This window comes from Hypomesus transpacificus, unplaced genomic scaffold, assembly GCF_021917145.1.
Source record: "Hypomesus transpacificus isolate Combined female unplaced genomic scaffold, fHypTra1 scaffold_30, whole genome shotgun sequence".
NCBI classification, from domain to species: Eukaryota; Metazoa; Chordata; class Actinopteri; order Osmeriformes; family Osmeridae; genus Hypomesus; species Hypomesus transpacificus.
The window spans coordinates 1,653,856-1,681,131 of NW_025813826.1; the positions used below are offsets into that span (position 1 = coordinate 1,653,856).

General features: G+C 45.4%; 1 protein-coding gene across 7 annotated transcripts in view; it reads left to right on the forward strand.

Annotated features, from left to right (window-relative positions):
- msh3 (mutS homolog 3 (E. coli)) overlaps positions 1–27,276 on the forward strand; it is a 106,979-nt gene that overhangs the window by 45,925 nt on the left and 33,778 nt on the right. For 2 of the 7 annotated variants that reach the window (XR_006955585.1, XM_047015433.1), the window contains exons 15-20: positions 9,803–9,971; positions 20,747–20,811; positions 21,058–21,174; positions 21,393–21,500; positions 21,897–22,008; positions 22,419–22,576. Coding sequence is in view for 6 of the 7 variants with exons in the window: in XM_047015433.1 (XP_046871389.1) it covers positions 9,803–9,971; positions 20,747–20,811; positions 21,058–21,174; positions 21,393–21,500; positions 21,897–22,008; positions 22,419–22,576 (729 nt within the window). In the remaining variant the exon portion in view is untranslated. Of the gene's footprint in view, positions 1–9,802; positions 9,972–20,746; positions 20,812–21,057; positions 21,175–21,392; positions 21,501–21,896; positions 22,009–22,418; positions 22,577–24,319; positions 24,412–24,977; positions 26,301–27,276 lie in introns of those variants that run through there. The other 5 variants (XM_047015438.1, XM_047015434.1, XM_047015435.1 and 2 more) reach the window with 5 other exon arrangements.

Here is a 27,276-nt window from a genome sequence, read left to right on the forward strand (position 1 = left end):
CTATGCACATATTTTCGTTGGAAATGGGCCGACACAACATCTCCAAGTTTTGCATGTCTGCACCAAACATTTCAGCCACCACTGTTTCCTTAACTTGAGCCAATACAAAGTTGGCCTTGCTGACCGGCTGAAATTAAATTCTGGATCAGTAGCCTACTCGTTGGTCCAGCTACAAACCTCGGACAAGTAAGTCAACTAACGCTATATAAATGTGTTGCTTGCGATATGGTTACCTAGCTTGCTACCCTTAGAATCTGGCTGTAACATTAGCTCTGCAGCCATCAGCTGAGGTACTGTTGCTAATGTAAAGGTAGATAGCATCAAGTATGTGTGTGAATACACATTCTGTAACGCAGTGTTGTACGCTTCGTTGTTATGTGGATAATGTTCTGCTGTTGGTGTTATGGCGCGCGCGATATCTGCCTTTCCCCACATTGAAATGACTGAGTGTGCAGCTCTGCAAACCAGGGTTATCAGATGAGAATGGGCAAATTCGAGGCATCTTACAGCAACGGGTCCACGAGCCATTGCGATACATCCACTGTAAACATTAGCGCATGGTGCCGCCTCTCCTCCTCATTTAGCATTTAAAGCTACAGACACAGAAACGGCGCGTTCTGAGGAAAGCTCATTGTGGGACTACTCGTGGTGGCTATAATTCTGCACCATGGCTGAATTTCGGGAAAGAAACTTTAGGTACAGTATTAGGGGACCGCTAAATCCTATATAAAAGCATCCGAAAACAGCATGTCATGTGACCTTTAACTTTTTTCAAAATTGTGTCAAAAAATCATACATATACACCAGATTATTTTAATAAAGTCTGGCCTACTTCCACAATCTTTACATTTTCAAAAATGTTTTAAACAAAACTCAAATAAATTGCTCATCTCTGAAAAAAGTATTAAATCCACGCTAATATTAATAACTTTTTCTAAATTGTCTGCCTGTTTCTGCACATTCTGAAGATGTTTTGCACTGTGAATTTGCACTGTCAGTTCTGTTTTTGAATAAAAGGTTGGAAATTTATGCTTTTTAGTTTTTTTATCCGATTCATCGATTAATCGAAAAAAGAATCGACAGATTAATCGATTACTAAAATAATCGTTAGTTGCAGCCCTAATCCAGATTACAGTTACTGCGGGATTACAAGGTAACGCTTGAGTAATTAGTGGGGAGTTAACATGTTTGTCACTTTAAAATAATGGTCCACATCACAAGAAGTTCCTGCAGGATGACATTGTAACACTTGAGTAATTTGTGAGGAGTTAACATGTTTGTTACTGAAACATAATGGTCCACATCACAAATAGTTCCTTCAGGATAACAAGGTAACGCTTGAGTAATTTTTGAGGAGTTAACATGGTTTTCACTTAAAAATAATGGTCCACATCACAAGTAATTCCTGCAGGATGACAAGGTAACGCTTGAGAAATTAGTGAGGAGTTATTTTACATTTACATTTATTCATTTAGCAGACGCTTTTATCCAAAGCGACTTCCAGTGCAGGTGTACCTGTAGGAAAGCAATAAAAATAGGATTAACTAAAAAAGAATACAACAGTTTAAATCAGCTACCACTAACCAACAAGAGCAACAGTCTAAGCAAGAGTCATTGTGAACCTTGAGGAAACTAGCGTTGGGTTCAGCAAACCATTCCTAAGTACCATTGTACTCCCGGAACAAGTGTGTCTTGAGCCTTCTCTTGAAGGTGGAGAGACAGTCCGTGTCTCTGATGGAGGTGGGGAGTTGATTCCACCACTGGGGTGCCAGGCAGGAGAAGAGCTTGTGCTGGGACCGGGCGGTCTTGAGAGGTGGGACCACCAGGCGGTTGTCTGAAGAAGACCGTAGGTGGCGGGTGGGGGTGTAAGGCTGCAGGAGAGACTTGATGTAGTCGGGCGCAGTCCCGTTCACTGCTCGGAAGGTCAGTACCAGGGTCTTGAATCTGATGCGGGCCGTTATGGGTAGCCAGTGGAGGGAGATGAGGAGCGGGGTAACGTGGGAGCGTCTGGGTAGATTGTAGACCAGACGGGCCGCTGCGTTCTGAATCCTCTGAAGAGGGCGGGTTGCGCATGATGGGAGACCGGCGAGCAGCGAGTTGCAGTAGTCCAACTTGGAGAGGACAAGTGCTTGGACAAGCAGCTGGGTGGAGTGCTCAGACAGGTATCTCCTGATCTTCCGGATGTTGTAGAGGGTGAATCTACACGACCGGGAGACCGCAGCAATGTGGGCCGTGAGGGAGAACTTGTCATCCATGGTAACCCCAAGGTTCCTGGCAGAGGATGAGGGGGTCACCGTCGCAGATCCCAGGGTGATTGAGAAGTCATGGGAGATGGAGGGTTTGGCCGGGATGATGAGAAGTTCCGTTTTGGCAAGGTTCAGCTGGAGGTGGTGCTCAGTCATCCAGGCGGAGATGTCTGCGAGGCAGGCCTCAATCCTAGCTGAGATCCCCGGATCGGTCGGAGGGAATGACAGGTACAGCTGCGTGTCGTCAGCGTAGCAGTGGTAGGAGAAGCCATGGGAGGTGATGATTGGTCCAAGTGAGGTGGTGTACAGAGAGAAGAGGAGGGGACCAAGGACGGAGCCCTGTGGGACACCAGTGGAGAGCTGGCGTGGGCCTGACAGTTTGCCTCCCCAGGAGACCTGGTAGGATCTTCCCGACCTTCCCGGGAAGATCCTACCAGGTCTCCTGGGGAGGCGACCGCAGTTATGTGAGAAGAGAAGGATTTGAGGAGGGAGTGATACTTATCAAGGTCCAGACCGTCTTTGGACTTGCGCCATCTCCTCTCAGCTGCTCGAAGGGTGGACCGTTCTTCACGAATAACATCCGTAAGCCACGGGCAGGGGGGAGAAGATCGTGCAGGCCTGGTAGACAGGGGACAGAGAGAGTCAAGTGATGCAGTTAAAGTGGTTAGCAAGGTGTCGGTGGCAGTGTTAGTGGGGTGGGACGAGAACTCGTCAATGGGAGGGAGGGAGGATGTTACAATAGAGGAGAAGTGGGAGGGGGATAGCGAGCGGAGGTTGCGCCGGAAAATTACGAGGGGAGGGGAGGTAGGAGGGATTGGAGGGAGAGAGACAGTGAATTGGATAAAGTAGTGATCAGAGATGTGCAGTGGGGTTACAGAGGTTAGGTCAGTGATACAGTTACGTGTCAGGACGAGGTCTAGCTGTTTGCCTGCCTTGTGGGTCGCCTCCCCAGGAGTGGCCGGTCTTGAAGCCCGATTGGTTGGGGTCGAGCAATTACGAGGGGAGGGGAGGTAGGAGGGATTGGAGGGAGAGAGACAGTGAATTGGATAAAGTAGTGATCAGAGATGTGCAGTGGGGTTACAGAGGTTAGGTCAGTGATACAGTTACGTGTCAGGACGAGGTCTAGCTGTTTGCCTGCCTTGTGGGTCGCCTCCCCAGGAGACCTGGTAGGATCTTCCCGACAGGTAGGATGAGATCCACTGGAGTGCAGTGCCAGTGATGCCCATCTCAGAAAGTCTGGAGAGCAGGATCTGGTGGTTAACCGTATCAAAAGCCGCAGAAAGGTCCAGCAGAATGATGACGGATGACCTGGAAGCCGCTCTGGCAGACTGGAGGGCAGTGGTGACTGAAAGGAGGGCAGTCTCTGTGGAGTGGCCGGTCTTGAAGCCCGATTGGTTGGGGTCGAGCAGGTTGTTCTGAGAAAGGAAGTTAGACAGTTGGTTAGATACAGCACGTTCAATTGTTTTAGAAAAGAAGGGCAACAATGATACCGGTCTGTAGTTCTGGAGGACGGCAGGGTTAAGGGAGGGTTTTTTGAGTAAAGGGGTAACTCTGGCCTGTTTGAAGGCAGAGGGGAAGGTCCCAGAGGTAAGAGAGGAGTTTAGAACATGGAGCAGAAAAGTTATGATAGAGGGGGAGATGGTTTGAAAGAGAGGGGAGGGGACAGGATCAAGGGGACAGGAGGTGGGGCGATGAAAGGTAGACTCCTTGTCTTTGTTCGACTGAGTCTTCGTGCGACGAGGCTGGCAGACGAGGCTGCCTCTGTAATGCTAACCGCCTTAAATATGCTAATGCGCAGATACAACGCCCCCAATTACTGCCAAACAAAAGAATATCCTGAGTACCCTGAAACCGAAAATGACTCACTGGCTAGCTACTCCTTGACCAGTTTCAACTGGTTATCTAACTGCTGACCCTTCTGCTCTGCCCAAGAGACTAACTTTTAGCTAAACTCAATAATATACTAGTCTTGATCACTCGCAGTCAATGCAGCGCTCTCGAAGTTCTCTTCAGTATGACGCTATACGCTCTCAGCTGATTCCAGGCGACTTCGGCTTTTAAACCAAATTCTACAACGCCCCCAATTACTGCCAAACAAAAGAATATCCTGAGTACCCTGAAACCGAAAATGACTCACTGGCTAGCTACTCCTTGACCAGTTTCAACTGGTTATCTAACTGCTGACCCTTCTGCTCTGCCCAAGAGACTAACTTTTAGCTAAACTCAATAATATACTAGTCTTGATCACTCGCAGTCAATGCAGCGCTCTCGAAGTTCTCTTCAGTATGACGCTATACGCTCTCAGCTGATTCCAGGCGACTTCGGCTTTTAAACCAAATTCTACAACGCCCCCAATTACTGCCAAACAAAAGAATATCCTGAGTACCCTGAAACCGAAAATGACTCACTGGCTAGCTACTCCTTGACCAGTTTCAACTGGTTATCTAACTGCTGACCCTTCTGCTCTGTCCAAGAGACTAACTTTTAGCTAAACTCAATAATATACTAGTCTTGATCACTCGCAGTCAATGCAGCGCTCTCGAAGTTCTCTTCAGTATGACACTATACGCTCCCAGTTATACTGGTTTTCATAAGTAATAGGCCTATAATAAGTCACATTTTATATTTGACACATACGGTACAGGCATACATTTCTGTGAGGCACTAGTGATATTCTAACAAACATTGTAATCTGGAAGATGTGGTTTTGCGCTTATCGCAACATAAATGGAGGATACAATTTGTTTTGACTTGAGAACATCAATGTTTGTATTCATATCCTAAAGAGAAGTCCTCCTCAGGCGGCTACTGTAACATAAAGGTAGGTCTTTGTAGTCTGAGACATTGAACTGACACTCAAGAGCTCATAATAGTAAACTAATCCAATCATGAGAGTGTCAACATCACTTCCTAATTATAAAACATGTTAAACAAATGATCATTATTTGTATTATACCATGTTTAAGTTTGAAATAAACAGAGAACACACGTTTATCCTTTGGCACGAGTTGTCTCAATCTTAACCTGTAGTTAACGTATTTGGGGGGATATAATATTCATAAACTGGTTTCCACCAAGAACCCATTTGAGGCACAAGCTTCTGAAAAGTTATGATCATGTTAAGAGTAAAACAACCTAATTGTTCACGTTTTAGACATGTTACTTTTGTGATTAGTAATTAATTGTTAACTACTTGCTACTTGTTAACAATGGACCATTATTCTTAAGTGTTACCCATTGCTCAAACTCAGAGAGGGCATGCATTTTGTAAAACATAAGATTATAATAAAATATAATAAAACCAACTTACATTGGTAATTTAAGTTGTGTTCTTGGTTGGAATGATTTCAAATTGACCGGCTGTCAACAAGTTTGTTTTTATTTTGTTGGGAACAGCGCTTGACATTAACATTTTTGCTCACCAGCCACTGTGGCTAGTGGTTTTCCAAAGTTACTAGCCACTGAGAAATTACATTAGACAAAAATGGTCTATATTACCAAATGTTCTAGCCTCTCTGGAGTAAATAAAAAAATGTTAGACAAGCTTTCTTCCAACTTACCTTCTCCGTCACGTGTGTTCGCCCATCTATGTTGCTTACCCAGTAACGAACGTACGGTGGCCGAGACTGTTCCCTGTGTTCGCGCATCTATGTTGCCTTGTAATGAACGCATTCGGTGGCCGAGACTGTTTAACACACGGGAAAACGATACGTGGTGGCGGCAGGAAAATTCACTCTGTGTCAGAGGCGTTGTTAGACATAAAACTCTACTGGGGCACAGGCCCTTATTTATTTTTTACTTTCAAGCGCGCTCTGCACAATACACTACTCGGCTATAGAAACTCCCCTTGCTTAACCCACTATACAACAGTTCAGGGACGCAGGTTTGATATTAGCTTTGGTGGCAGAGAGAGGTATAGACATTGTTGGAATACTCTGCTGTTCGTTTGAGGTTTTATATTCATAAAAATATTATAAAAGTATTTTTTTTATTTATGGTATGGGTAGTTTTCACCCGGTCCCTAACGTGACACCACAAAGTAGCGTCTTCCGAATGTGAGACGAATGTCGAATATGAAACTAACTTCACCTCGGTCTTTGACAGGGACATCAATAGTTAATGCCAGTGCGCATTCATTTTCGTATTAATTTGAGCGCAAATACTGTTTTATGAGCTCCATGTAATATTGTTTTTATGTTTTAGTCAAAATATGATCTGTAGGCCTATCATTTTTTAATTTTCTTTAGTTTTGTAATGTTTTCTTAGCCTACCTCAATTTTTGTGTTCTAGTCCGACACCTGGACCTCTGTGTGCGTGCTGCAGTGGCTGATTGGCAAGCTCAGAAGAGCGCGGTGACATGGAATTCTGATTTTACAAGCTTTGAGCAGTACTGTGTTTATTTTTTCCGGGATTATCAATCTAAATGAATGCACTGACTAATAAAGTAAATTGTTGAAACTCAAACTTTTGATTGTACTGGGGCACAGCAGATTTATACTGGGGCACGTGCCCCGGTAAAAAGGGTCTAACAACGACCCTGCTCCGTGTGAAGGAGTTTTTTAATCAGCTGGATTTGTTTTGACTGGCAACAATCTGACGTTGCTCGTCACAAATGCCCTTATGAACGCATAAAATAGGGTTTACTTGTCTTGCTAGGCTACCTGTTCAGGCTGCCAGGTACCTCACTGACTTGCGGGGCCTGTCATGTGACTTCCAGTGAAAATAAATGGGAGGCCAAAGTTTGGTTTACCGCCCCTCCTGAATTTTTTTTTTTTACAAAGAGCACGCCAAAGCGGACGTGAGGCCATAACTTTGCAACTGTTAACCATGTGGAGACGAAACTTTGTAAATGTCATCACAAGCATGATGTGCCGGTATCTTCAGACCACAATCACATTGATATGTCAAAATATGAATGAATTACAGCTGTTTATACTTGGGTCAAATTTGACAACGTTTGCCACAGGAGAAACGGCTTACTTTTTTCATACAGTAACTGAACACAGCAATTCCCAGCCACAGATATCAAACATGTCATGATACTGGATTATCTGTTTAGTGAAGGAAGGTATGCCACAGTAGCTGTCTTGCAGTATAATCATAATGGTAACGATAATATTTTATTCTCAGGGGATCAAAAGATTGGACTTTTCTGATTCTTTGTGGCATACAAAGTCGTAAAATATAACACTTTCCCACGTTGACCATTTTGGGCGTCGGCCATTTTGAATGTTGTCCTTAAATGATGGATTTACTGACTGCATTGGCTTATCATTACAAAACTCGGTATAGGTCTTTTGCACAATGCCATGAAGGTAATCAAAACGTTTCGGGGTAGTGCCACCGTGTTGCCAAAAAGTATAATGCAATTTTATTTGTTTTGCTTTGCTGCTTTACCTACTGAATGTCCATTTTTTGTGCTGCATGGCCTCTTCTTTGCTGCTTGCAGCTATATTATAATTTGTTTCGCTCATGTGTGAATTACTTATGTTTACCCGCTTCACAAATCATTAGGGGTGCAACAATCCAACAAGCCCACAGTTCGGTTTGTATTGCGGTTTATGGGTCACGTTTCGGTTTGGTTTGTTTAGCAAATTAGGGGGAAGAAAAAAAACATTACCATTTCAGTGTTCTTTCTGTATTTTCGGTGTATTTTCTGTATATTCGGCGTAGATGCCCCATCATGTTAGATGTATTACCGTTAGCATACTTTACACGTGCTTAGCAAACTTTACACGTGCCTAGCTTCGTATGATTTGCCTCTCTCCAGCAGTGTTGCCATCTCCTCAGTAAGGAAAGTAGCAGTGGTACGCGAGGCTATAGTGAGACTGACCGCCTGTGAGTGCTTTGGGACGGCGGAGGATGCTTTGGGACGATCCGTGCTTTCACGCCAGAGTCTCTAAAACACCAGCAAGTCTCCAACAGCACCGGAAAAAGTCGCTAGATTTGTCAGCAGTCGCTTTTGACAATAAAAGTCGCCAGGAGGGTTTGGAAAGTCGCCAGATATAGCGAGAAAGTCGCCAAGTTGGCAACACTGCTCTCCAGTTCCTTCAAGTAAGTGACTCGTCATTGTTATACTGACAGTTCATTGGACAGGTAGTCTCCGGGAAAGGTTACGGGAAAGAATAAGGGGTGTTAGGTTCTGTTTTCTCATAGATCCGAAAAACCGCGGCTTACATGTAAAAACCGAACCGTGGTTTGTGTTTTAAACAATTCGTTTTTTTGCGGTTCAGTTTTGCAATTGTAAAATGTAATTTCAAAATAACATTTTGAAAACGTAATATTATTGGGTGTTAAAACACACATATCTAGGAAAATTCATCAAAGCAGGGTCCTGGAATTCTATTGAATGCGAAGTCAAACACATTTTTCTCATCACTCGTTGGCGCTTCAGTGTTAAGTGCAAGAGCTCCAACTTATTCTGGCTGCACCATGTCACTAGGTTGTCAGCTTCCCACTTTTAGTCTGCATTGCCTACAGACCTGTTAGCTCTGTAGGCAAACTACAGGGGGTCCAGGAGAGTCTGTGATAGATTTGACTTAATTACCATATAGGTCAGGGTGATAGGTCTGTAGTTATTCAGTCCTGTTGGCCTTGGCTTTTTGGGCACAGGGATGATGGTGGAGGATTTGAAACAGGCTGGCACATGGCATGTCTCCAGAGAGGTGTTGAAGATGTTGCTGAACACAGCTGGAGACAGCTGGTCATCACAGTGCTTCAGGGTGGCCGGAGAGACAGAATCTGACCCAGCTGCTTTGGGGGAGTTCTGCCTCTTGAAAAGCCTGTTGACTTCTCCCTCCTGAATGGAAAGAGTCATCTTTGTGGGGGGTGGGCCTCTGGTTTGGGCAGGTGGGGGTGAGGACAATCCAACTGTTAAAAGCGACAGTAGAACTCATTCACGTCATTCGCCAGGCGAGAGTCATTAATGGAGTAAGGGGCTCTGGGCTTGTAGTTGGTGATCTGCCTGAATCCTCTCCAGACAAAAGCAGACCAGGGGTGCGTTTCCCGATAACAATGGATCGTAGCAACTATCGAACAAAAAAAACAAACCATCTATATTTCTTACGTGCGTTTCCTGAACATGCTTGAAGGAGTAGGCTAATCTATGCGCTTTCAACAGCTACAAATTTTCAAGAGACACTTTAGCTACGATGTCTTTGGGAACGGACCGTAAAACTAAGATTCGTCGTACGAATCATTCTACGATCAACTTTCGGGAAACGCAGCCCAGGCTGTTTTTGGCGAATGAACTGCGGGTGCCCTCTTATGTAGGGGGCACATGTGTTTTTGTGTTTCAGTGATGGCTACGTGAACATATAGGGGTAAATCAACGGTGCTCCACTCCACTAAAGTTATCTCCATAACCATTGTTACCTGGTGTGCACTGGTTGTTACTGATTGTGTACTGGGTGTACAATGTGTGACTGGGTGTTACTGGTTGGTACTGCTTGTGTACTGAGTGTCTACTGGTTTTTACTCTTTGTATACTTATTGTGTACTGGGTGTGTACTTGTTGTGTGTTGGGACTGAATGTGTATGTACTGGTTGTGTTGCAGGGCAGGGGATAAAAAGGAGCTTTTTTCAGATCTGACTGGGTTCCCAGTGCTGCAAGAGCATCATCAGCAGATCCAGGAGGTTCTGACAGACATACTGGACCACCTTAGGGAGGTCCGCCTGACACTCAAAACCCCCTCACTGGACTACACCTCGGTCTCTGGACATGAGGTACCTACCTACCTATGTGTATGTGTGTATGTGTGAGTGCACTCGTGTGTGAGATCGATAGGTAACTTGGTGCAGGTCTGAGTCGAAGATTTGATTTACGTGTGTGTGTGTTTGCGCACGCGCACTAAGGTCTTAAGTTGTGTATGTATGTGTGTTTTAATCAAAGTGACATATCCTTCTGTTACGAATGCCTGGTGGGCAGGGAAACTAACGGGCCACTGCAAACATAAACGATGAACCAGGGTGAGGAAACGGGGAAAGAGGAAATGGACACAGAACAACCGTGGTAACAGAAAGAAAGGGAGTTTATTTTCTCCTCACAAACACATGGTATAACAATAATAATAATAACTAGAACATGCATTTCCTGCTGAAAATGCGTTGGAATGCTGAAATCTGATTTTTTGAAAATACAGAAATGAGAAAATACAGAAATGAGAAAATACCCGCAAGCTGAAATTAATTTAAAAAAAATATGATTCACCCAAGAGGGAGTGTGTAAGCTGAACTGCATCATCTAACAAAGCTCAGTGCTTAAATACAATGCGGGAGAATACGTTTGAACGTTGTGAAGCAATCGAATAAATAGTTTAATTTCAAGAATCAGTGTGGAAGCTGAACTGCATCAACAAAGCTAAGAGCTTAAATAGCCTACAATGCGGGAGAAGCTGAAAGTTAAACTGTTAAACAGAAGAAGAAGTAGGCTAGCTAGCTGTAACAAGAATATTATAGTTTTAACAGCTGAAATTATAGTTGGGATAGTAATATCAGCAGCAGATGTAGCCTATCATTGCGTGCGTTTACTCGGCTTTCTTAGTAGGATTCAATGTTTTGATTGAATGAAACATACAGCAGTAGGGCTGATACAGGAAGACACAGCGACACTTTGTTGCAAAAGGATGATGGTGCAAGTTTTGTCCGTGGAGCATACAACGATTCATAAAAAGAATCATGTAGAAGTGTTTGAGTAATCTCAAAACTAATTACACATGTAAACGGAGTTCAGTCAAGACAATCACGTATTAGATTTGAGCATTTATTGTTACATGACATGGACATGCAGATTTGACTTTGGCGGAGTGGATGATCTAAGGGAAGCACTCCCTGCCTCCTCGATGCAACACATACATACATGACAGATGAGGCAGGGATCAATAGAGATATAATCCCCCTGTTGGATAGATACACAGACAGCATGGGGGAGAAGGGGACGGTGGAGGGTGGCAGCAGCACTGATCATACAACGACCAGGGTGAGTGTGTGCATATCCGCGCGTCTTTTAAAGACGCCTTATCGGACGTGGCCCAATGGATATGCGCTGCTACAAGGGTGTGGTAGTGGGTGGAGTAAGGAAGGTGGAGTAAGACGCCTTACGTCCCCGATAACGCGCGCTGCCCGATTGCCCTGCCAGAACTAGCTGCGCTTATTTCAGTCAAGACAATCACGTATTAGATTTGAGCATTTATTGTTACATGACATGGACATTTAGATTTGACTTTGGCGGAGTGGATGATCTAAGGGAAGCACTCCCTGCCTCCTCGATGCAACACATACATACATGACATATGAGGCAGGGAGCAATAGAGATATAATCCCCCAACACACGCCACCACTCCGCCATGCCGACTATGTGTAGAGCGGAGCGCCACTGCTCCTGAGCCACAGGAGGACCCCCTGACATCCCACTACGTACATACTAGTGGCGAAAACAAGCGTTTTCTGGATGCGGGGGTCATGCTAGCATTAATCGATGACTAAGACTGTGTGCCTATCCATCGCGTTACATACCATCTGATGTGCGGTTTACCGAGCCGTCCCACGCGCACATCCCGTCCAGACCCAGTGCTGGACGGAAGGTGAACCCGTGACAAGCCAAATACACCGACCATCTCCCCGGTACCCTTCTCATCCGACATCGGGCAGATAGCTACTTCCAGAGAGCTGCCCCTCTTTGCGCCCGTCAGCGAACCCATCAGGATGTACACAAAGGCAGCATGTACGCCGGAACACGAAGATATGCTTATCTAGTGAGAATGACTAGTGTCAGCAGAGCACCTGCTGTTCCCTGGCCGGTATCCAGGGTGTCTCCGCAGATATCTTGACTCGGACGCTGGATTCTGATCGATTGCTACCGAATCAGCGCACGTCTGCGGATCACCAGTGCTGAGCCAAGATCTACGGAGACGTTCTACAATGTTTGTGATCCGGTAACCTCTCATCCATACAGGGCAGAGTTACAGCTGTCTCTAGAGACCCATTCCTCTAGCGCCCGTCGGCAACCCAGAAGATGTACGCGAGGCGCATGTAGTGCCATCAATATCCCTATGTGAGAATGAATAAACAAATGTGTCGGCAGAGCACCCGCCGTTCCTTGGAGTCCAGGGTATCTCTAGAGATATCTCGATTCAGACACTATGGATTCTGATTGGTAGCTACCAGATCAGAGCACGTCTGCGGATCACCACGCCCGAACCGAGATCTAAAGAGATATTCTACTGCTATGGGTTAACAAGCCGACCCAGCCACCATCTGTACTGCCATTCATTTATTAATGCAGAAATTACACTTGACCACATGGCCGCAAGCTCCGTTCATACAAAACTCATAGACCTCTGGGCTCCGAGGATGTCCTAGGCATTGGGGCGTACATAGCGCTCGTATGCCGATGAAGACCAACGCCCCATCATTTTCAGAGTGGCTGTAGGCACTTTGGATGAAGCCCCGGGTGGCTGCCCCGATCCGGAAGCAGTGTGCTGTGTACAGCTCCGGGGCCAGCCCACAGCGAACACACAGTACGCAGAGTCGTTGCGCGAACCAGGATCTCGTCATGGCCTTGCCTTCGTCGGTGACGAACAAGGGCTCGGATGGCGTCGCCCGTGGGCGACATAGCAGATACCGGGACATGGAGGAGAGTGGACAAAAAACACAATTAGTCCGAGCAATCACGATTGGGGTACCTCTACATGCAACATCTGTCTTAGAATGTTTTAGAACAACTGTAAACATGTCGCTTGCCACAGAAACATCAGATAAGGTTAGGTTAGGTCACGAAATGGATCGAAAGTGGCACATCTAGAGGTGAATTCCCCACACCGCAGAAACCCATAGAAGGTCGTGAAAAATACTGACTCAAGAAGCGTGTCGACGTAGGGCCCGAAGCACCCTTGTCTCAAATTGGACACCAGCGTGTGCAAGAGGGGTAAGGTGATTGGTAAGCGTTTATCTTTGGTCTCCGGACGCTGCTTCCTCAGCCCGTTCATCAGCAGGCGGATACTTGGGTTCCCGAGCAGGCTGCATGCTGAGGGCTCCGAACAACGTACATTAAATTGAATGCCTGACACCAGTGCTTTAATGGAGGAGGGATGCAGCTTCTGTGATTCAAAGCAATGAACTATAAAGGCACACAAAACAGACATGTTCACAGGCCTAGGGCTCACGCCGGCGCAGAAACCAGAGAATCGAATCCATGCCCTGTCGTAGGATTTTAATGTGGATGGGGCGATACCCTTCCTCATGTATTCACCAGCCGATACAACATACATGTGAAGCGCACCCGGGCCTAATCTAGCACCGTCAGGGGGAATGGCGTACACGCCAACCCGTTCGGTAACGCGTGAGGGCGCAGCATTCGGAACTCCTGAAAATTGAAACGAGACAGAGTGTCAGTGCTTCTGTTCTCCAGGCCTGGAATGAATGTGGCTCGCAATATGAAATTACCAAGCACGCTTGTCCACGTTAGCCGTCTGACTAAGCGATTAATGAAAGGCACCGAAGACCTCCCTTTGTTGATGATGTACACTGTAGCTTCGTTGTCACAAAACACGGTTATTTTCTTCCTACACCATAAATGCCCCCACAACAGACAAGCAATCACAATTGGATACAATTCGTGTAGAGCCGTGGAGTAATTCTCCGGAGCCAGAGAGACTATCTCCGGAGAACCACTCGTTACCGTGAAACCCCCCGAACCCAACCGAGGGAGCTGCGTCGGTGTAGAAATCGAGAGCGACGGACGACTCCACGGAATCGTGATAGAAAAAACTGATACCGTTCCAATGCTCGCATAGCACGCTCCAAAAACGCAAATCCGATCGGCACCCGTCGTCCAACACCACGCAGTCTTGGAGATGAGGCACGCTTTTAGCCAAGTCCAACAGACGGGACACGAACGCGCGGCCCTGGGGTATGATGCGCATTGCAAAATTCAGATGGCCCAGCAACGAAAGCAGTTCACGTTTAGCCATCCAAGCAGCGCCCGAAGCGGCCTTCAGGACGCTTCGAACGCGCTCCAGTTTTTCCGCGGGTAACGACGCCTGCATGGAAACGCTATCTAGGTTGATACCGAGTAATTCCAAGGAGGTAAACGGGCCTACGGTTTTCTCCGCGGACAGCGGAACACCCAGGTCTCCAAACGTGTCCCTCAACACCGAGATACAGCGGGCGGGTGGAGACGACGGAAAATCCACCACCAAAAAATCGTCCAGAAGGTGCAAAACGAACGGCGACCTGTGGACATTCACCAGGATCCAGCACAGCGCCTCCGACAGCGAGTCAAAAATACGTGGGCTGCTGCGGCAGCCGAACGCCAACCTGACAGAGAAGTACAGCTTGCTGCCCCACCTAACGCCGAATAAATGCCACTGAGAGGGGTGAAGAGGCATGACCTTAAACGCGTCAGTGATGTCGGCTTTCCCTAGCCACGCGCCCCTGCCAGCGGTTTTTATCATGCTGATGGCATTATCGACGCTTGCGTAGTACAGCGAAAACGGCTCCCGGGGAATCAAACTGTTAATGCTGGGCACGACGCCATCGTGAGGGGCAGACAGGTCAATGATGAGGCGTTTCTTGCCAGAATACTTGCGCGTTGCGACGCCTATGGGGCTTACTCGGTACGGGGCAAAAGGGGGCGCGAGGAAAGGTCCGATCATAAACCCTTTAGCCACTTCCTTCTCGAGGAGCTTTTCGACGACCGACGGCTCTTTGATCGCCGTTTGCAAATTGGGGCACTCATGACTCACGTCAGGCAGATAACAAAGACCAGCAAGAAACCCGTGCACCAAACCATCGAGTAAATATGACACAAAACAGCGATTGGGATGACTCCCCAACGCGGCAGAAAGTCTCGATACGTTGACTGGGGTTGACGGATGTTTAATCATTTCCCCTTCGGAGCAGGGCGGGCCCGACGAGGGCACACAGATCGGGGATGAGCATCCCCGCAATAACTGCAAGCATGCAGAAACCTACAATTAGCATATCTACACACACTTTCGTTGTACGTGATGCACAGCGAGGTGCTTGCAGCGGAGGAGGCCCGTACCTTCCTCCGACCGGCTTGACCGCCCGAGGTGGATGCACCGCAGGCCGACCCCTCTGCTTTGATCGGCGGTGCAAATGCAGTCCTCGGGCACAGATTCACCGTGTGGGCCAACGAACCGCACACGGAACAACACATCGGCACATGCCCGGTGAACACCCTGCTGACCAGATCGAGGTCGAGCACCGACCAATCCACACGGACGTTGAACTTTGTGATGTACATGGCCGCTTTGGCAGAAAAGCATTTGTGGTACTCATAGAAGAGAGTGCCGCCATAGCGCATTGCTAAATCCGAAATCAATGCCAGGTAGTTATCGAACTCCACGCGGCGCTCAGGGTAAACCTCGCAGAGCGTGTCGCGGTATACGCCGAAAGCCACGTAGAACTCGGGCAGAGTCAGGTTTTTGGACATCCTGGGATCACACCCCTTGAGGAGCACAGACACTTCCCCACACTCGACTACCCGCCTGTCCACCGGATCCGCAGAGCATAGCAGTATCTTAACCAGATTGACGTCGGTACCTGCTAGAATTTGGCTCCTCAGATGGGCGGAAATGCCGGCCGCGGGAGACAGGAACGGTGCCCCAGAAGCGGCCGCTGGTAGGGCGGAAGCCAGAGTCCACCTAGGACTTGCTGCGAAGTCCAAGGCCGCAGGAGTGCTTCCGGACCCAGGAAACTGCGTAGCCAACGCCGTCGCCGACCTGCCCTCCAACGCGACGACACGAGCTCCCATGTCAGCCAGAGAAACTTTGATGTCCAACAGGGCCGCCAGCACCGGGTCCGAACTAGAGGTGGACGCCACCGGGCCGGGCTCCTCCCCCGGACTCGAGCCCTTTTCCCGGATGCCGGTTGGGAAGAGGTGCCCCGTTTCCCCTTGCCTTTTCCTGCCGGAGCACTTGGGGGAGCGGGAGGAGCGATACCGCCGCACTCTATGAAAAAATCGAACAGTTCCTCGTGATTACATCCCCTGGGAGGAGACACACCCCGGTCGTACAGGGAGTCGAGGATACGATGGACTGGCCAATCGGTGATGGTAGCCGATCTCTGGGCCAGACGCGAGCTGCGTCGAACTTGGCCATTCCCGTTGTCGCCAAGGTCCACGGAGGGTGCACCTCCGGGTGATCGATCGGAACCTCCACCGAACACCCCCAACAAACGGGTCGGCTCCGAATCAGAGGATTCGCCCATGGCAAAACCGAAAAATATGACAGCCAAGAGAAGCGAGACCAGAAACAGCACTGGCAACAGCACTGATCATACAACGACCGGGGTGAGTGTGTGCATATCCGCGCGTCTTTTAAAGACGCCTTATCGGACGTGGCCCAATGGATATGCGCTGCTACATGGGTGTGGTAGTGGGTGGAGTAAGGAAGGTGGAGTAAGACGCCTTACGTCCCCGATAACGCGCGCTGCCCGATTGCCCTGCCAGAACTAGCTGCGCTTATTAATCGTATTATTGGCATAAACCGACAATGGCTATCGGGTTTTTTCATGGTCAAGTGAACGCAGTCAGTGGCGTAGTAGAACAAAACAGTACCATTAGCATAGTAGTTAGTAAAAGAGATATTAGCAGCATCTGCAGAATTAGTAGTTGTAGTGTGGCATAAGATATAGCAGTATCGGTAGTGGTAGTAGTTGTGTTGTGGTGCTCTTAGTCTTTTAATGAGACAAGTTGGCTGAATAGCTTCTCTTGTGTCTCCACTAATCAGCTATTCTAAAACTGGTTGTTCCCATCCTTGATTGTGATTGGCTATATCGCATTCCATACCGTTGTAAAATCCAGCATAACCTCACAGGTTGTCCTCATAACATTCTTTAACATTCCATATTACTGCACATCGAATATTTCTAATTGAAAAAGACGGCAAAGGTGTCCATCTGGCTGTTGCATGGCAACGATTTATGTAAGAACTATACTTTGTAGTAGCGGAAGAATGACGCTTTATTATTAAACCATTTTGTTTTGTAATTGTTTTTATTGATGAAACCATATCAAATATTTGTAGTAACAGTTTTAGAAAAGCAATAAGCCCCGCGAGTCTGTGGTTTACGCTGATTTTAGAACAGTTAAGGGGGTTTTCTGCACTCCGCTTCGCGTCGTGCCTAACAACTCCCCTTACCTGTTCTAAAATCAGCGTGAACAACGGCCTCTTGGGGCTTATTGCTTAAATACCAATCACCTGTGTAAGGCTGGCGCGTGTTTGTGTGGTTGCCACGGTGATGGTGCAGCTATGGCTGCTAATGTGCTGAGGGCAGAGAATACCCGAAATTTAGCTAGAATCCACACCTCAAACAAGTTAACCTAGACGCAAAACTATACGTCCAATCCAAAAAATAAAGATATTTTCCGAGACCCAAGACTCTGCCGAAACCAGAGATGTCCTTTATATGTCTGTGCGGTCAGAAATACGACTCTACCGGCAGTTTCTAAATCTGGTTGTTTTTGCCTTTTCTGACGAATTTGTCACAAGATTTGCATTGGACTCTATGGGGCGAGAGTTGGACTTTGTCTCGCTTTCGTGTGGCTCTGAACACATGTGTAAGTCTGTTGGATTCCACAGACAACTGTCTACGACCAGCACAAAATTAGCTATCTATTGATCCAAAAACGAAGCATGAAGAGCGAAAATTGTGGTAATGCTGGCAAACTAGAAATATTTTTTCAACGACATCCGAAGCTCCCCTCCACTCTAAGCGTTTCAGTCTGCACTCTAGGCTTTCACATAGACACCCATGTAAATCTCAGAAACGGTTTGAAAAACTCAGAAGAAGTTCGGATTTGGAAGTTGAAGAAGTTTTAAGAAGTTTGAGAGGATTTGAAAGAAAACTCCATTGAAAACCCATGTTAAAAATATTATGAATATTGATTTATATAAATTCAAGCATAAGAGGTACAAAGCTGAAAAGTCATCGCAGGAATGGCCTGAAACTGCTGAATTTTTTGATAGCTGAACGATTTTAATAGCTGAAGATTTGAAGGCGCTGAAACGTGCCACGGAAGAAATAGAAGAAAAATAAGTTGATTAAAGATTCAAAGAACAATACTTGGAATGCTGAAGCAGCATTCCAACAATGATGGGAGAAGAGGCTGAGTAGGACCAAAGCAAAGAAATCAAATATATAACATCTCCACCCCTAACTTGTCCTAACTCCCTAGCACAACAAACTAATCTAGCACACAATCAAGTTGCCCTAAACAAAAATACTGGGGTGGTCCGCCCAGTGTCTTACCTAGGGTGTATAGACAAAAATATTCCTAAGGGTGGAATGTAAGCCCATGGGCGTCTTACAAATATACATCCTATCACCACCCCATGTACGTTCCCCTTCCCCCAGGGTTAAACAAACTGTGGGATTAAACAAACTGTGGGATACACTAGCAAACACTGAGTAGACAACATAGTTCAGCCCAAGGTGAAGTACCGTATTTCTTCAATTAAATGCCGCCTTCAAATAAACACCTCCCTTGATTAGACGCCGCACCAAAAACATCAGAAAACTGTTATTTAATTGGTTAAATTAAAACACGGTTTTTATTACACAAGTAAATCACAGGTGTATAATTCCCTCGAAGCACTGGCAGACACAAGTGGCTTTATTGCTACAGGTTTGAAGCTTCTTCTCCAAATCCACCGTGAAAACTAAACCCAAAGGTTTCCTTAGATCACTGACATCTGTTGACAACCTTAAACTTTTATCGGATCATAGGTTTGCCACCCATCCCTTAAAATACGGAATCGTCCCGTATTTGAGAATAAAATGGCGCGTCCTGTTTAGAATCAATACGGAATGGGCTATTTCCCGTATTTTCAGTTGTCTTCAATGCAGCATCCCATGCAAATCATCCCACCGGCATTCTGTAAAGACTCGTCCTATTCTGCCCCTGATTGGGTAATACTCGCTGCCATCGTTGATTTGATCGGTTTGTTTCAGGTTCACGGCCAATCAGAGTCAGAGGAAGGCGGGTCTCTTGGCAAAGAGTCAATTTGAAAGAATGGCAGAGGCAGCTCCAGATAGCCCCCCATGTAATAAGAAGTACACTTATAAAAGGAAGTAGGCTTGACATGCCCCAATACCTCTTCGTTGAATTTGAATATAATGTATTTGGTAAATGGACAGATCATTAAACCCATTGTATGCATGGATTTGTGTAGGCCTACAGTATGTGAGAGATTATAATGAATGCTGAATGCGAGCCTGTACTGGCCTACATTTTGTTCGCACATTATGGATATGATGACTGATGGCACATTTATTATAGGGTAATATGTGCTGTTCAAAATAGAGGTTGCCATTGGTTACTTTTATTGTTATATTTTATTGCACTGCAAAATATTATTAACAGGGGGCCCCCCAATCCGTTTCCGCCCCCCCTGAGACACAACCCTTGCTTCGCCCCTGCCTTGAATGCATATACATGACACAAAAAGCACAATTTGCCATTTTCAGTTCCCGCTGCAGGCAGTCTGCGCTTTTACCTCAGTGCGCCATGTTTGTACATATCTCGGCATGCTTTTACGCGCAAATCGCGAAACAAATAGGCCTGAAGTGGGCGCAAAAGTACATGAGTTAGTACATGAGGCCCTGAGTGCATCTGTTCACACTGATTTCAGTAGCAGATATCTTTTTATAATGTCTGAAAACATGTTTTAAGTTGTGATTTACCACCACTGGCACATCATCGGGCCTGTGGTCATTGTGGCCCCGAGGGGTGTGGCCCCCGCTGCGGTAGGCGTCCCTTATTTTTCTGTACTGAAGGTGGCAACCCTATCGGAGCATTAAATAGTCCGTGCTTCGGTTGCTGACTCTCACTCACGAGCGTTCCAGAAGGCCTTCAAAATAAAGGCACTGTACTCTTACTCACCTAATAATACTGAATGCAATTGTATAATTCTAAATTATGACATTGGTTGAAAACAAATTATACATTTTAATAATGTAATTGTGACAATCACATGTAACCTAGGAGGTAGCTGACTTCACCACTGGCGAATTCGCCTTTCATCAACCCCAAGTTCGCGTTCTTTCTGTTTGAAAGCTGAAGTGTAAGAACGTTTCTGCATGCTGCTTCAGATTTCTACACAATTTAGATACGCTTCGGCTGCGGCTTCAATTTTATACTAGGCTTTGTGTTTGACAAACTTGTCTATGGCTGCACTCCAACTGCAATTCTCTAAATCTCTCTTACTAATTAAACGCCGCCTTAGAATAAACGCTGCATCAAAAATGATCATTGTGTTGATCGTTTATTCGAAGAAATACGGTATTCAAAACACAGACAATACATTACCCAACAAACGTCTTATTAAATGGGGCAGACATGTAATTGATGAACTGTAGTCACTGATTAGAACTCTCTCTCTCCTCTCCCTCTTATCTTCTCTCCCTTTTTTGTGCCCTCCTCTTTTTCTCCTCTGTTCACCCTCCTTTCTTTCCTCTGTCCTCCCATCTCTCAGTTCTTGATTGAGTTGAAGAACTCCATGTCATCTGTAGTACCATCTGACTGGATCAAAATCAACAGGTGATTCATCCCCCACCCCTCACACACACATACCCACACACTGAAATAAAAACACACGCAGGCATTCGCCTCCGCACATACATTCCCACACACAGCTTCACACACACGGTAAAACAAATACGCTAACGAACATTTTCATAATTTGTTTCCAACCACACAGTACTATCCCTTTGTTTTTCTGTTTAATTATGTCCTTGCCCCTGTGTCTAATCATGCCCCTTCCCCTGTGTATGCCCCCCCCTGCAGTACCAAAGCTGTGAGCAGGTACCAATCCCCCTTCTTAGTGAAACGCTACCGTACTTTGTTGCAGCTCAGAGAACTGCTACTGCTTGACTGCCAGACAGAGTGGACCAACTTTCTGCAGTGTGTACACACACACACACATACATCCACAAACACGCATACATAAACTGCTTTCGGCTCTACTAATCTATAATGTTCAATAATCCGAAGTGTTTCCTTGTTTCATATTCTGTCCAGTCCAGTTTTTCTATATTTTTCTCTTTCTCAACCTCTCTCACTCACCTTCAGTTTTTCTCACTCTCTCTTCATTCTTTCTCCCACTCCCTCCTTCTCTCCAGTCAGTTTGGGGAGTATTATCACACAATGAAAAAAGCTATTAGTCACCTAGCAACCGTGGACTGTCTCTTCTCATTGGCTGAGGTGGCAAAGCAAGGGAACTACTGCAGGTGATGTCTGTGTGTGTGTGTGTGTGTGTGTCTCTAAACTACAGGTTATGTGCCTGAGTGTGTGATTGTGTGTCTACTGCAGGTAATGTCTTCTTACATTGATGATCACCATGTGAGTCTGTGTATAAGTGTATATGTGTGTGTGTGAGTGTAGGTGTATACGTGTATGTCCGTGTGAGTTTGTGTGTGGGGGAAGGGGACAGCATGTGAGGAGGAGTGGGTTGGCGCAGCAAGCTCACTGAGAATGCCAACATCTCTCTGACACCCACTGCTCTGAAGCTCCCTTCAAGTGTCTCTCTGTGTTTGTCTCCCTCTTTCTCTCACTGTCTCTTTCCCTCCCGCTGCACCATCCAATAGTGTGTGTGTGTATGTAACAATGTGTATGTTCTGTCTCAGGCCCAGGCTGAGTGAGCAGCAGCAGATAGTGGTGAGGGAGGGCAGGCACCCCTCCATAGACCTGCTGCTCGGAGAACTACACCAATACGTACCCAACCACACACAGTTGCAGGTACACGCACACACACAGCTGAAGGTCCACACCTACTTAAACACACAAACAGACATACTGCTGCAGGTACAGACACACACAGTGACAAGTAAACACACACTGCAGGTACACATACACATCCCAAACACAGCACAGAGGAGAGTGCAGGTTGATCTTGTGAAACACAGGCCAATAGAATGAAGAGCCAAGCTTTCAAACCATACACTCAGTTACAGAAGTGCATACAAATACCTCACCCTCTCCTCTCTTTCTGTCCTCCTCTCCGTCTCTCTTTCATTCCCTAACTGAGCTGCAAAATAAAACCACCACCTGCTCTAACTCCTCCCATCTTATCTCCCCCTCCCTTCTTTTCTTTTTCTATCCTCCCCCCTCCCCTTTTCCCTCTCCTTTCCTACCTATTCCTACCTAAGGGGGAGGGCCAGAGGACCATGATAGTAACAGGTCCTAACATGGGGGGTAAAAGCTCATACATCCGCCAGGTGGCTCTGCTCAGCATCATGTTCCAGCTGGGTTCCTATGTCCCTGCGGCACAAGCTCAGCTCTGCATCCTGGATGGAATATACACCAGGTATACGCACCACATACACGTACACAGTGACAGGTGTACGTTTTCATGTACTGTGTGTGTGTTCTCTACTGCAACAGACCTAATGAGGTCTCATGGATGTGTGTCAGTCTCAGACATCGCCGGCATCTCATATTATCTCACATCTCATAGCTTGAATACGCATAAATTGCACTAAGACCTTTTATAGTCTAGAATCACTGACTGAGATTTATATTGCTCCTCGCGATCTGTATTCACACTCATGGTGCCGATTTTTCAAAAATGTCTGACGTGTCTTCTGAAATTTGTTCTTACGGACTTCGGAAGTTTAACGTAAGAAATTAAACATATATGATGTAATTTCTTTGTAATAATCCAAAATAATGCTAAGTGTATGGGTATTTTTCCAAGTAGGCCAATGACTGGTCGATACGTGCGATGCATTGAGTGGACAACGCGCCGTGATTTGAGTGGGCCGCACGCCGTTTACTGAGTGGGCTGGTCTGACAGTATAACTCCCGGGCCACTTTTTCCCCCCAGTCCGTCCCTGCCTCTGGTGTTCTGGCCCAGGATCTTGCATCAAACATCACTTTGTTTAACAATTTAAAGAATGATTTGCTAAGCCTATCTAGACTAGCTGTAGTCAGCATTAGAAGGGAAGCTTACAAAAAAATAGCCCGAGAACGAATAGCAGTTTAGCCTAGTGCTAACGCCTGTGTAGATTGAAAGAACTGGAGAAAGGCAGGTGTTAGATACAGGATATGTTAGCATTGCTAATAGCTGTTAGCGACATAAGCATACTACAGCTTGCGGTTGTGATGAACATGAGGTCGGAACAGCACCTCCTTTCAGCAACAGCTTCATAGCAAATCCTGCTTTACATTGTCCCAGGTTTTCAAAACCGTCCTTGGTGAAATGGTTCGAGCAAATGTGTAATTGAGGGTCAAACTGCACAGGGATATGGCAAGCCGTTTTAACATGTATTTCTATAAACGTACTGGTCACTATTTTAAAGTTACTAGTACTTATTCTTTAGTTACTAGTAACGAATCCAATAGTTATTAGTATCTATTCCCGTTTTACTAGTAACTTTCATTAGATACTAGTAACTATTCTTTAGTTTCTAGTAACTAATCCAATAGTTACTAGTATCTATTCCCGTTTTACTAGTAACTTTTCATTAGATACTAGTATCTATTCTTTAGTTACTAGTAACTATTCCGACATATCCCAAAACCAATAAGTACTAGTAACTATTGCCAACAAGATATCTAGTTAACATGCAAATTAGCTCCTGAAGATATCTAGTTAACATGCAAATTAGCTGCTGTAGATATCTAGTTAACATGCAAATTAACTTTTGAAGATATCTAGTTAACATGCAAATTAGCTGCTGAAGATATATAGTTAACATGCAAATTAGCTGCTGAAGACCACACCTCACAGAAGACGCCGTTTTAACATTTATTTCTATAAACTTACTAGTCACTATTTTGAAGTTACTAGTACTATTCCAGTTGTACTAGTAACTTTTCATTAGATACTGGTACCTATTCTTTAGTTACTAGAAACTAAATACAGCACATAAGACAGCACTACAGAGAACATATCGACGCAAACCGAATTCAGAAATGGCACACACGTGTTAATGAACAAATTCCAACAAGGCAACATACGCCACGCACAATTGATGCCTATTGATTCATTACTGGTGAATTTAAGAAGACTCTAAGGCATTTTATCGATGGAAGAACTTGTTGCTAGTCTTTCAGAACTCCGAGCTCTCATCACCACGCACTCAACGTCAATTAGAGAGCACAGCGAAGACGCCTTCTCAGACCCTCATATGCCATCAGGTAACTTTTGGATTTCGCTTTTAGAATAACATTACTCATACAATGGAAATATGGTTAGCCAAATATACCTTGTGTTAGAGATCCCTGTAGGTTATATTACTTAAACTAGCTTGCTAGCTGTTGAGCGCTAATGTTATCTACCTAGAATACCAGGGCTTGGTTTATACTTATCAAAATGTCTTGCCACTTGGTGACCAAAGGCAGGCTAAGGGAACTCATTAATGTTAAATAACCTCATAATGTGACATTTTTATGCCTTGAGACCATTACAAAACAATCACCATGGTAATGACTATACAATGGAACTTGCATTTAGCTTAGCTTAGTTCTTACAATAAGGGCCAATATATGGTTATGGTGTTGCATGACAAGTTATTGGCTATCCAATCAGAATATGCAAAATGTTTGTCATTAAACAGTTTGTGATGGTGCCCTTACCTGTGTTGCAGCTGGCTAGGGCACAATCTCTTACACTTGTGTCCTGTCGCTCCCCACTGTCCCATCTGAGGCAAAGGCTACTATTTGACTGTAGTTCCAAATTTGTGTCCTGTTTTTCATTACTGCAGGTACATGGATGACCTCCGCGAAGCAGGACAACTGACATTATCCACCTCTGCTGCTCAACAGGCTGTGTGCTGCTATTTGAAAATGGCGTGGGCACAGATTTGGACATAGAAGCTGGGCAGTGCTCTGTGCCTTCACAGTCAACCAACACAGCGTACAAAGTACACTTAAAAAAGGAGTGAAGTGTGGAGAGGGTGGCGGGACTTCCGCTTCCTGGGGGTCCACATACAACAGCCCATCCCGGAGTGTGAACACCTCTGAGCTGCTGAAAAAGGCCCAACAGAGACTTTACTACCTGAGAACACTCAGGAGGAATAACATCACACAAAGACTGCTGGTGTCCTTCTACCGAGCCTCCATTGAAAGCATCTTCACATACTGCATATGCATTTGGTATACCAGCTGTACAGTGGCTCAGAGGAAAACGCTCCAGAGGGTCATCAACAGCATTGTTGGCTGGCCTCTCCCCGCACTGGAAGACCTACACAGATCCCGGTGCCTCAAAAAAGCCCAGAACATCATAAAAGACACTTCACACTCCTGGGCACTCCCTGTTTGAAATGTTGCCTTCAGGCAGACGGTACAGATCAATCAAGGCAAGGACCAACAGACTAAAACACAGTTTCTATCCAACTGCAATAACCACTGTTAAAGCTGGCAAAACATAATGTGCACAATGTGATGTTATGTATTATGTAATGACTGTTTGTGGTTGTTTACGGTACAGTCTTAGGTATATTTATTCTTATTTGAGTAATTTTAGCACTTCAGTAATTTTATCCTTTTTACAGATTTTTAAGTCAATGAATGATGCACTGACTGGAAGCACTTTAATTTTGTTGTACCTAGGGGTGCACCGATCCGATACTAAGATTGGATATCGGCCCCGATATTGACAAAATAGCTGGATCGGTGATCGGAAAATGTAGCCGATCCACTGGCCGATCCATGCAACCTTTAGATGCGTGAGTTCTAAATATTTCCGACGGTGCCCACAGCAAGCATAATACTCGAAGCAATGCTACTAGCATGCTAGTGTTACCTGTTAGCCTTCTCATTAGTACATGTTGAAGCCATACAGCGTGTGTCGCATAGTTTTTGTCTATCGGAAAATATTCTGTTGGAATTTTCGAAATCGCATATGCAACGTTACACTGTGAGACCCGCATTCGAACGATCACATATGTGCAACGCTACTCGTTCTACACTGTAGATTCTACAGTATAGTAGAGTCGATGAGCTGTAGGAAATTGGCTTGCTCCTAGCATTGTGCTTTTGGATGTGCTTGATTAAATTGGTATTATTGTACTTTGCAGTACTACCACCACCCCTCAAAACATTTACTTTGCAGACATTGCAAACAGCCGATGAACTAGTTGGCGTTGCAAGCGTGAAATATCTCCACACAGCCAACTCTTTGGCTCACTCCATGTTGCTTTTAAGTTTCTGTCCACTGGTTGGACATGAGCTGTACACTGCAAGGTGCAATGCTTTAAGCTAAAAACTTCCATGGTTTACACACCAGCGATTACAAATAAATAAGAATTCAAATATTTTTACAAACATTGTTTACAATGTTTGGTTGCTGTTTGATTACTATTGTATGTTTGACCAATACACTATTTTGTTTCTACTGCTACATTTTATTTATTTTAATAGGCCCTACGTTTGATTACATTCTATTTTTGCATTTTGAATGCACAATTGTTTTTTAAATAACAAATAAATAAGAATGCAATAGATTACACCTGTTATTTTGTCTTAGTTAGGAAGGTGCCTTTAGTTTTTCCATATGGTGGAAGGAAGGTATAAGGTGGGAGGTATACAGTTTATTATTAATTCAACAACGGTATCGGATATCGACAGATACACAAAGCCCAGGCATCGGGACTGAAAAAGTCGGATCGGTGCATCCCTAGTTGTACCTGTAACAATGACAATAAAGATCTATTCTATTCATTTGTATAGTATGCGATTGTGTTGGGGGCACAGCCTGGCCCAAGGAAAATGCTGTAGACAGTAGTTACATGGAGATTTTTATAATGGACCCAGTGGTATTTGTTAGGGGACAATTTACACATGAGATGATCAATAAAACTACCATACCTGAGAAATCCCCAGAACAATATAATGATCAATTTTCGCAACTGGCTGAGCCTAAAACATCAGAACAATGGCCATTCGGTCTCATAAACACAAGTCCTTGTATTCCACACCTACACTGGTACAACATAATGCTAGTGTGTCCATTTCGCTCAGGCAGACAATCTGAGAGGTCAACCAGCCCAACACATATTTCAG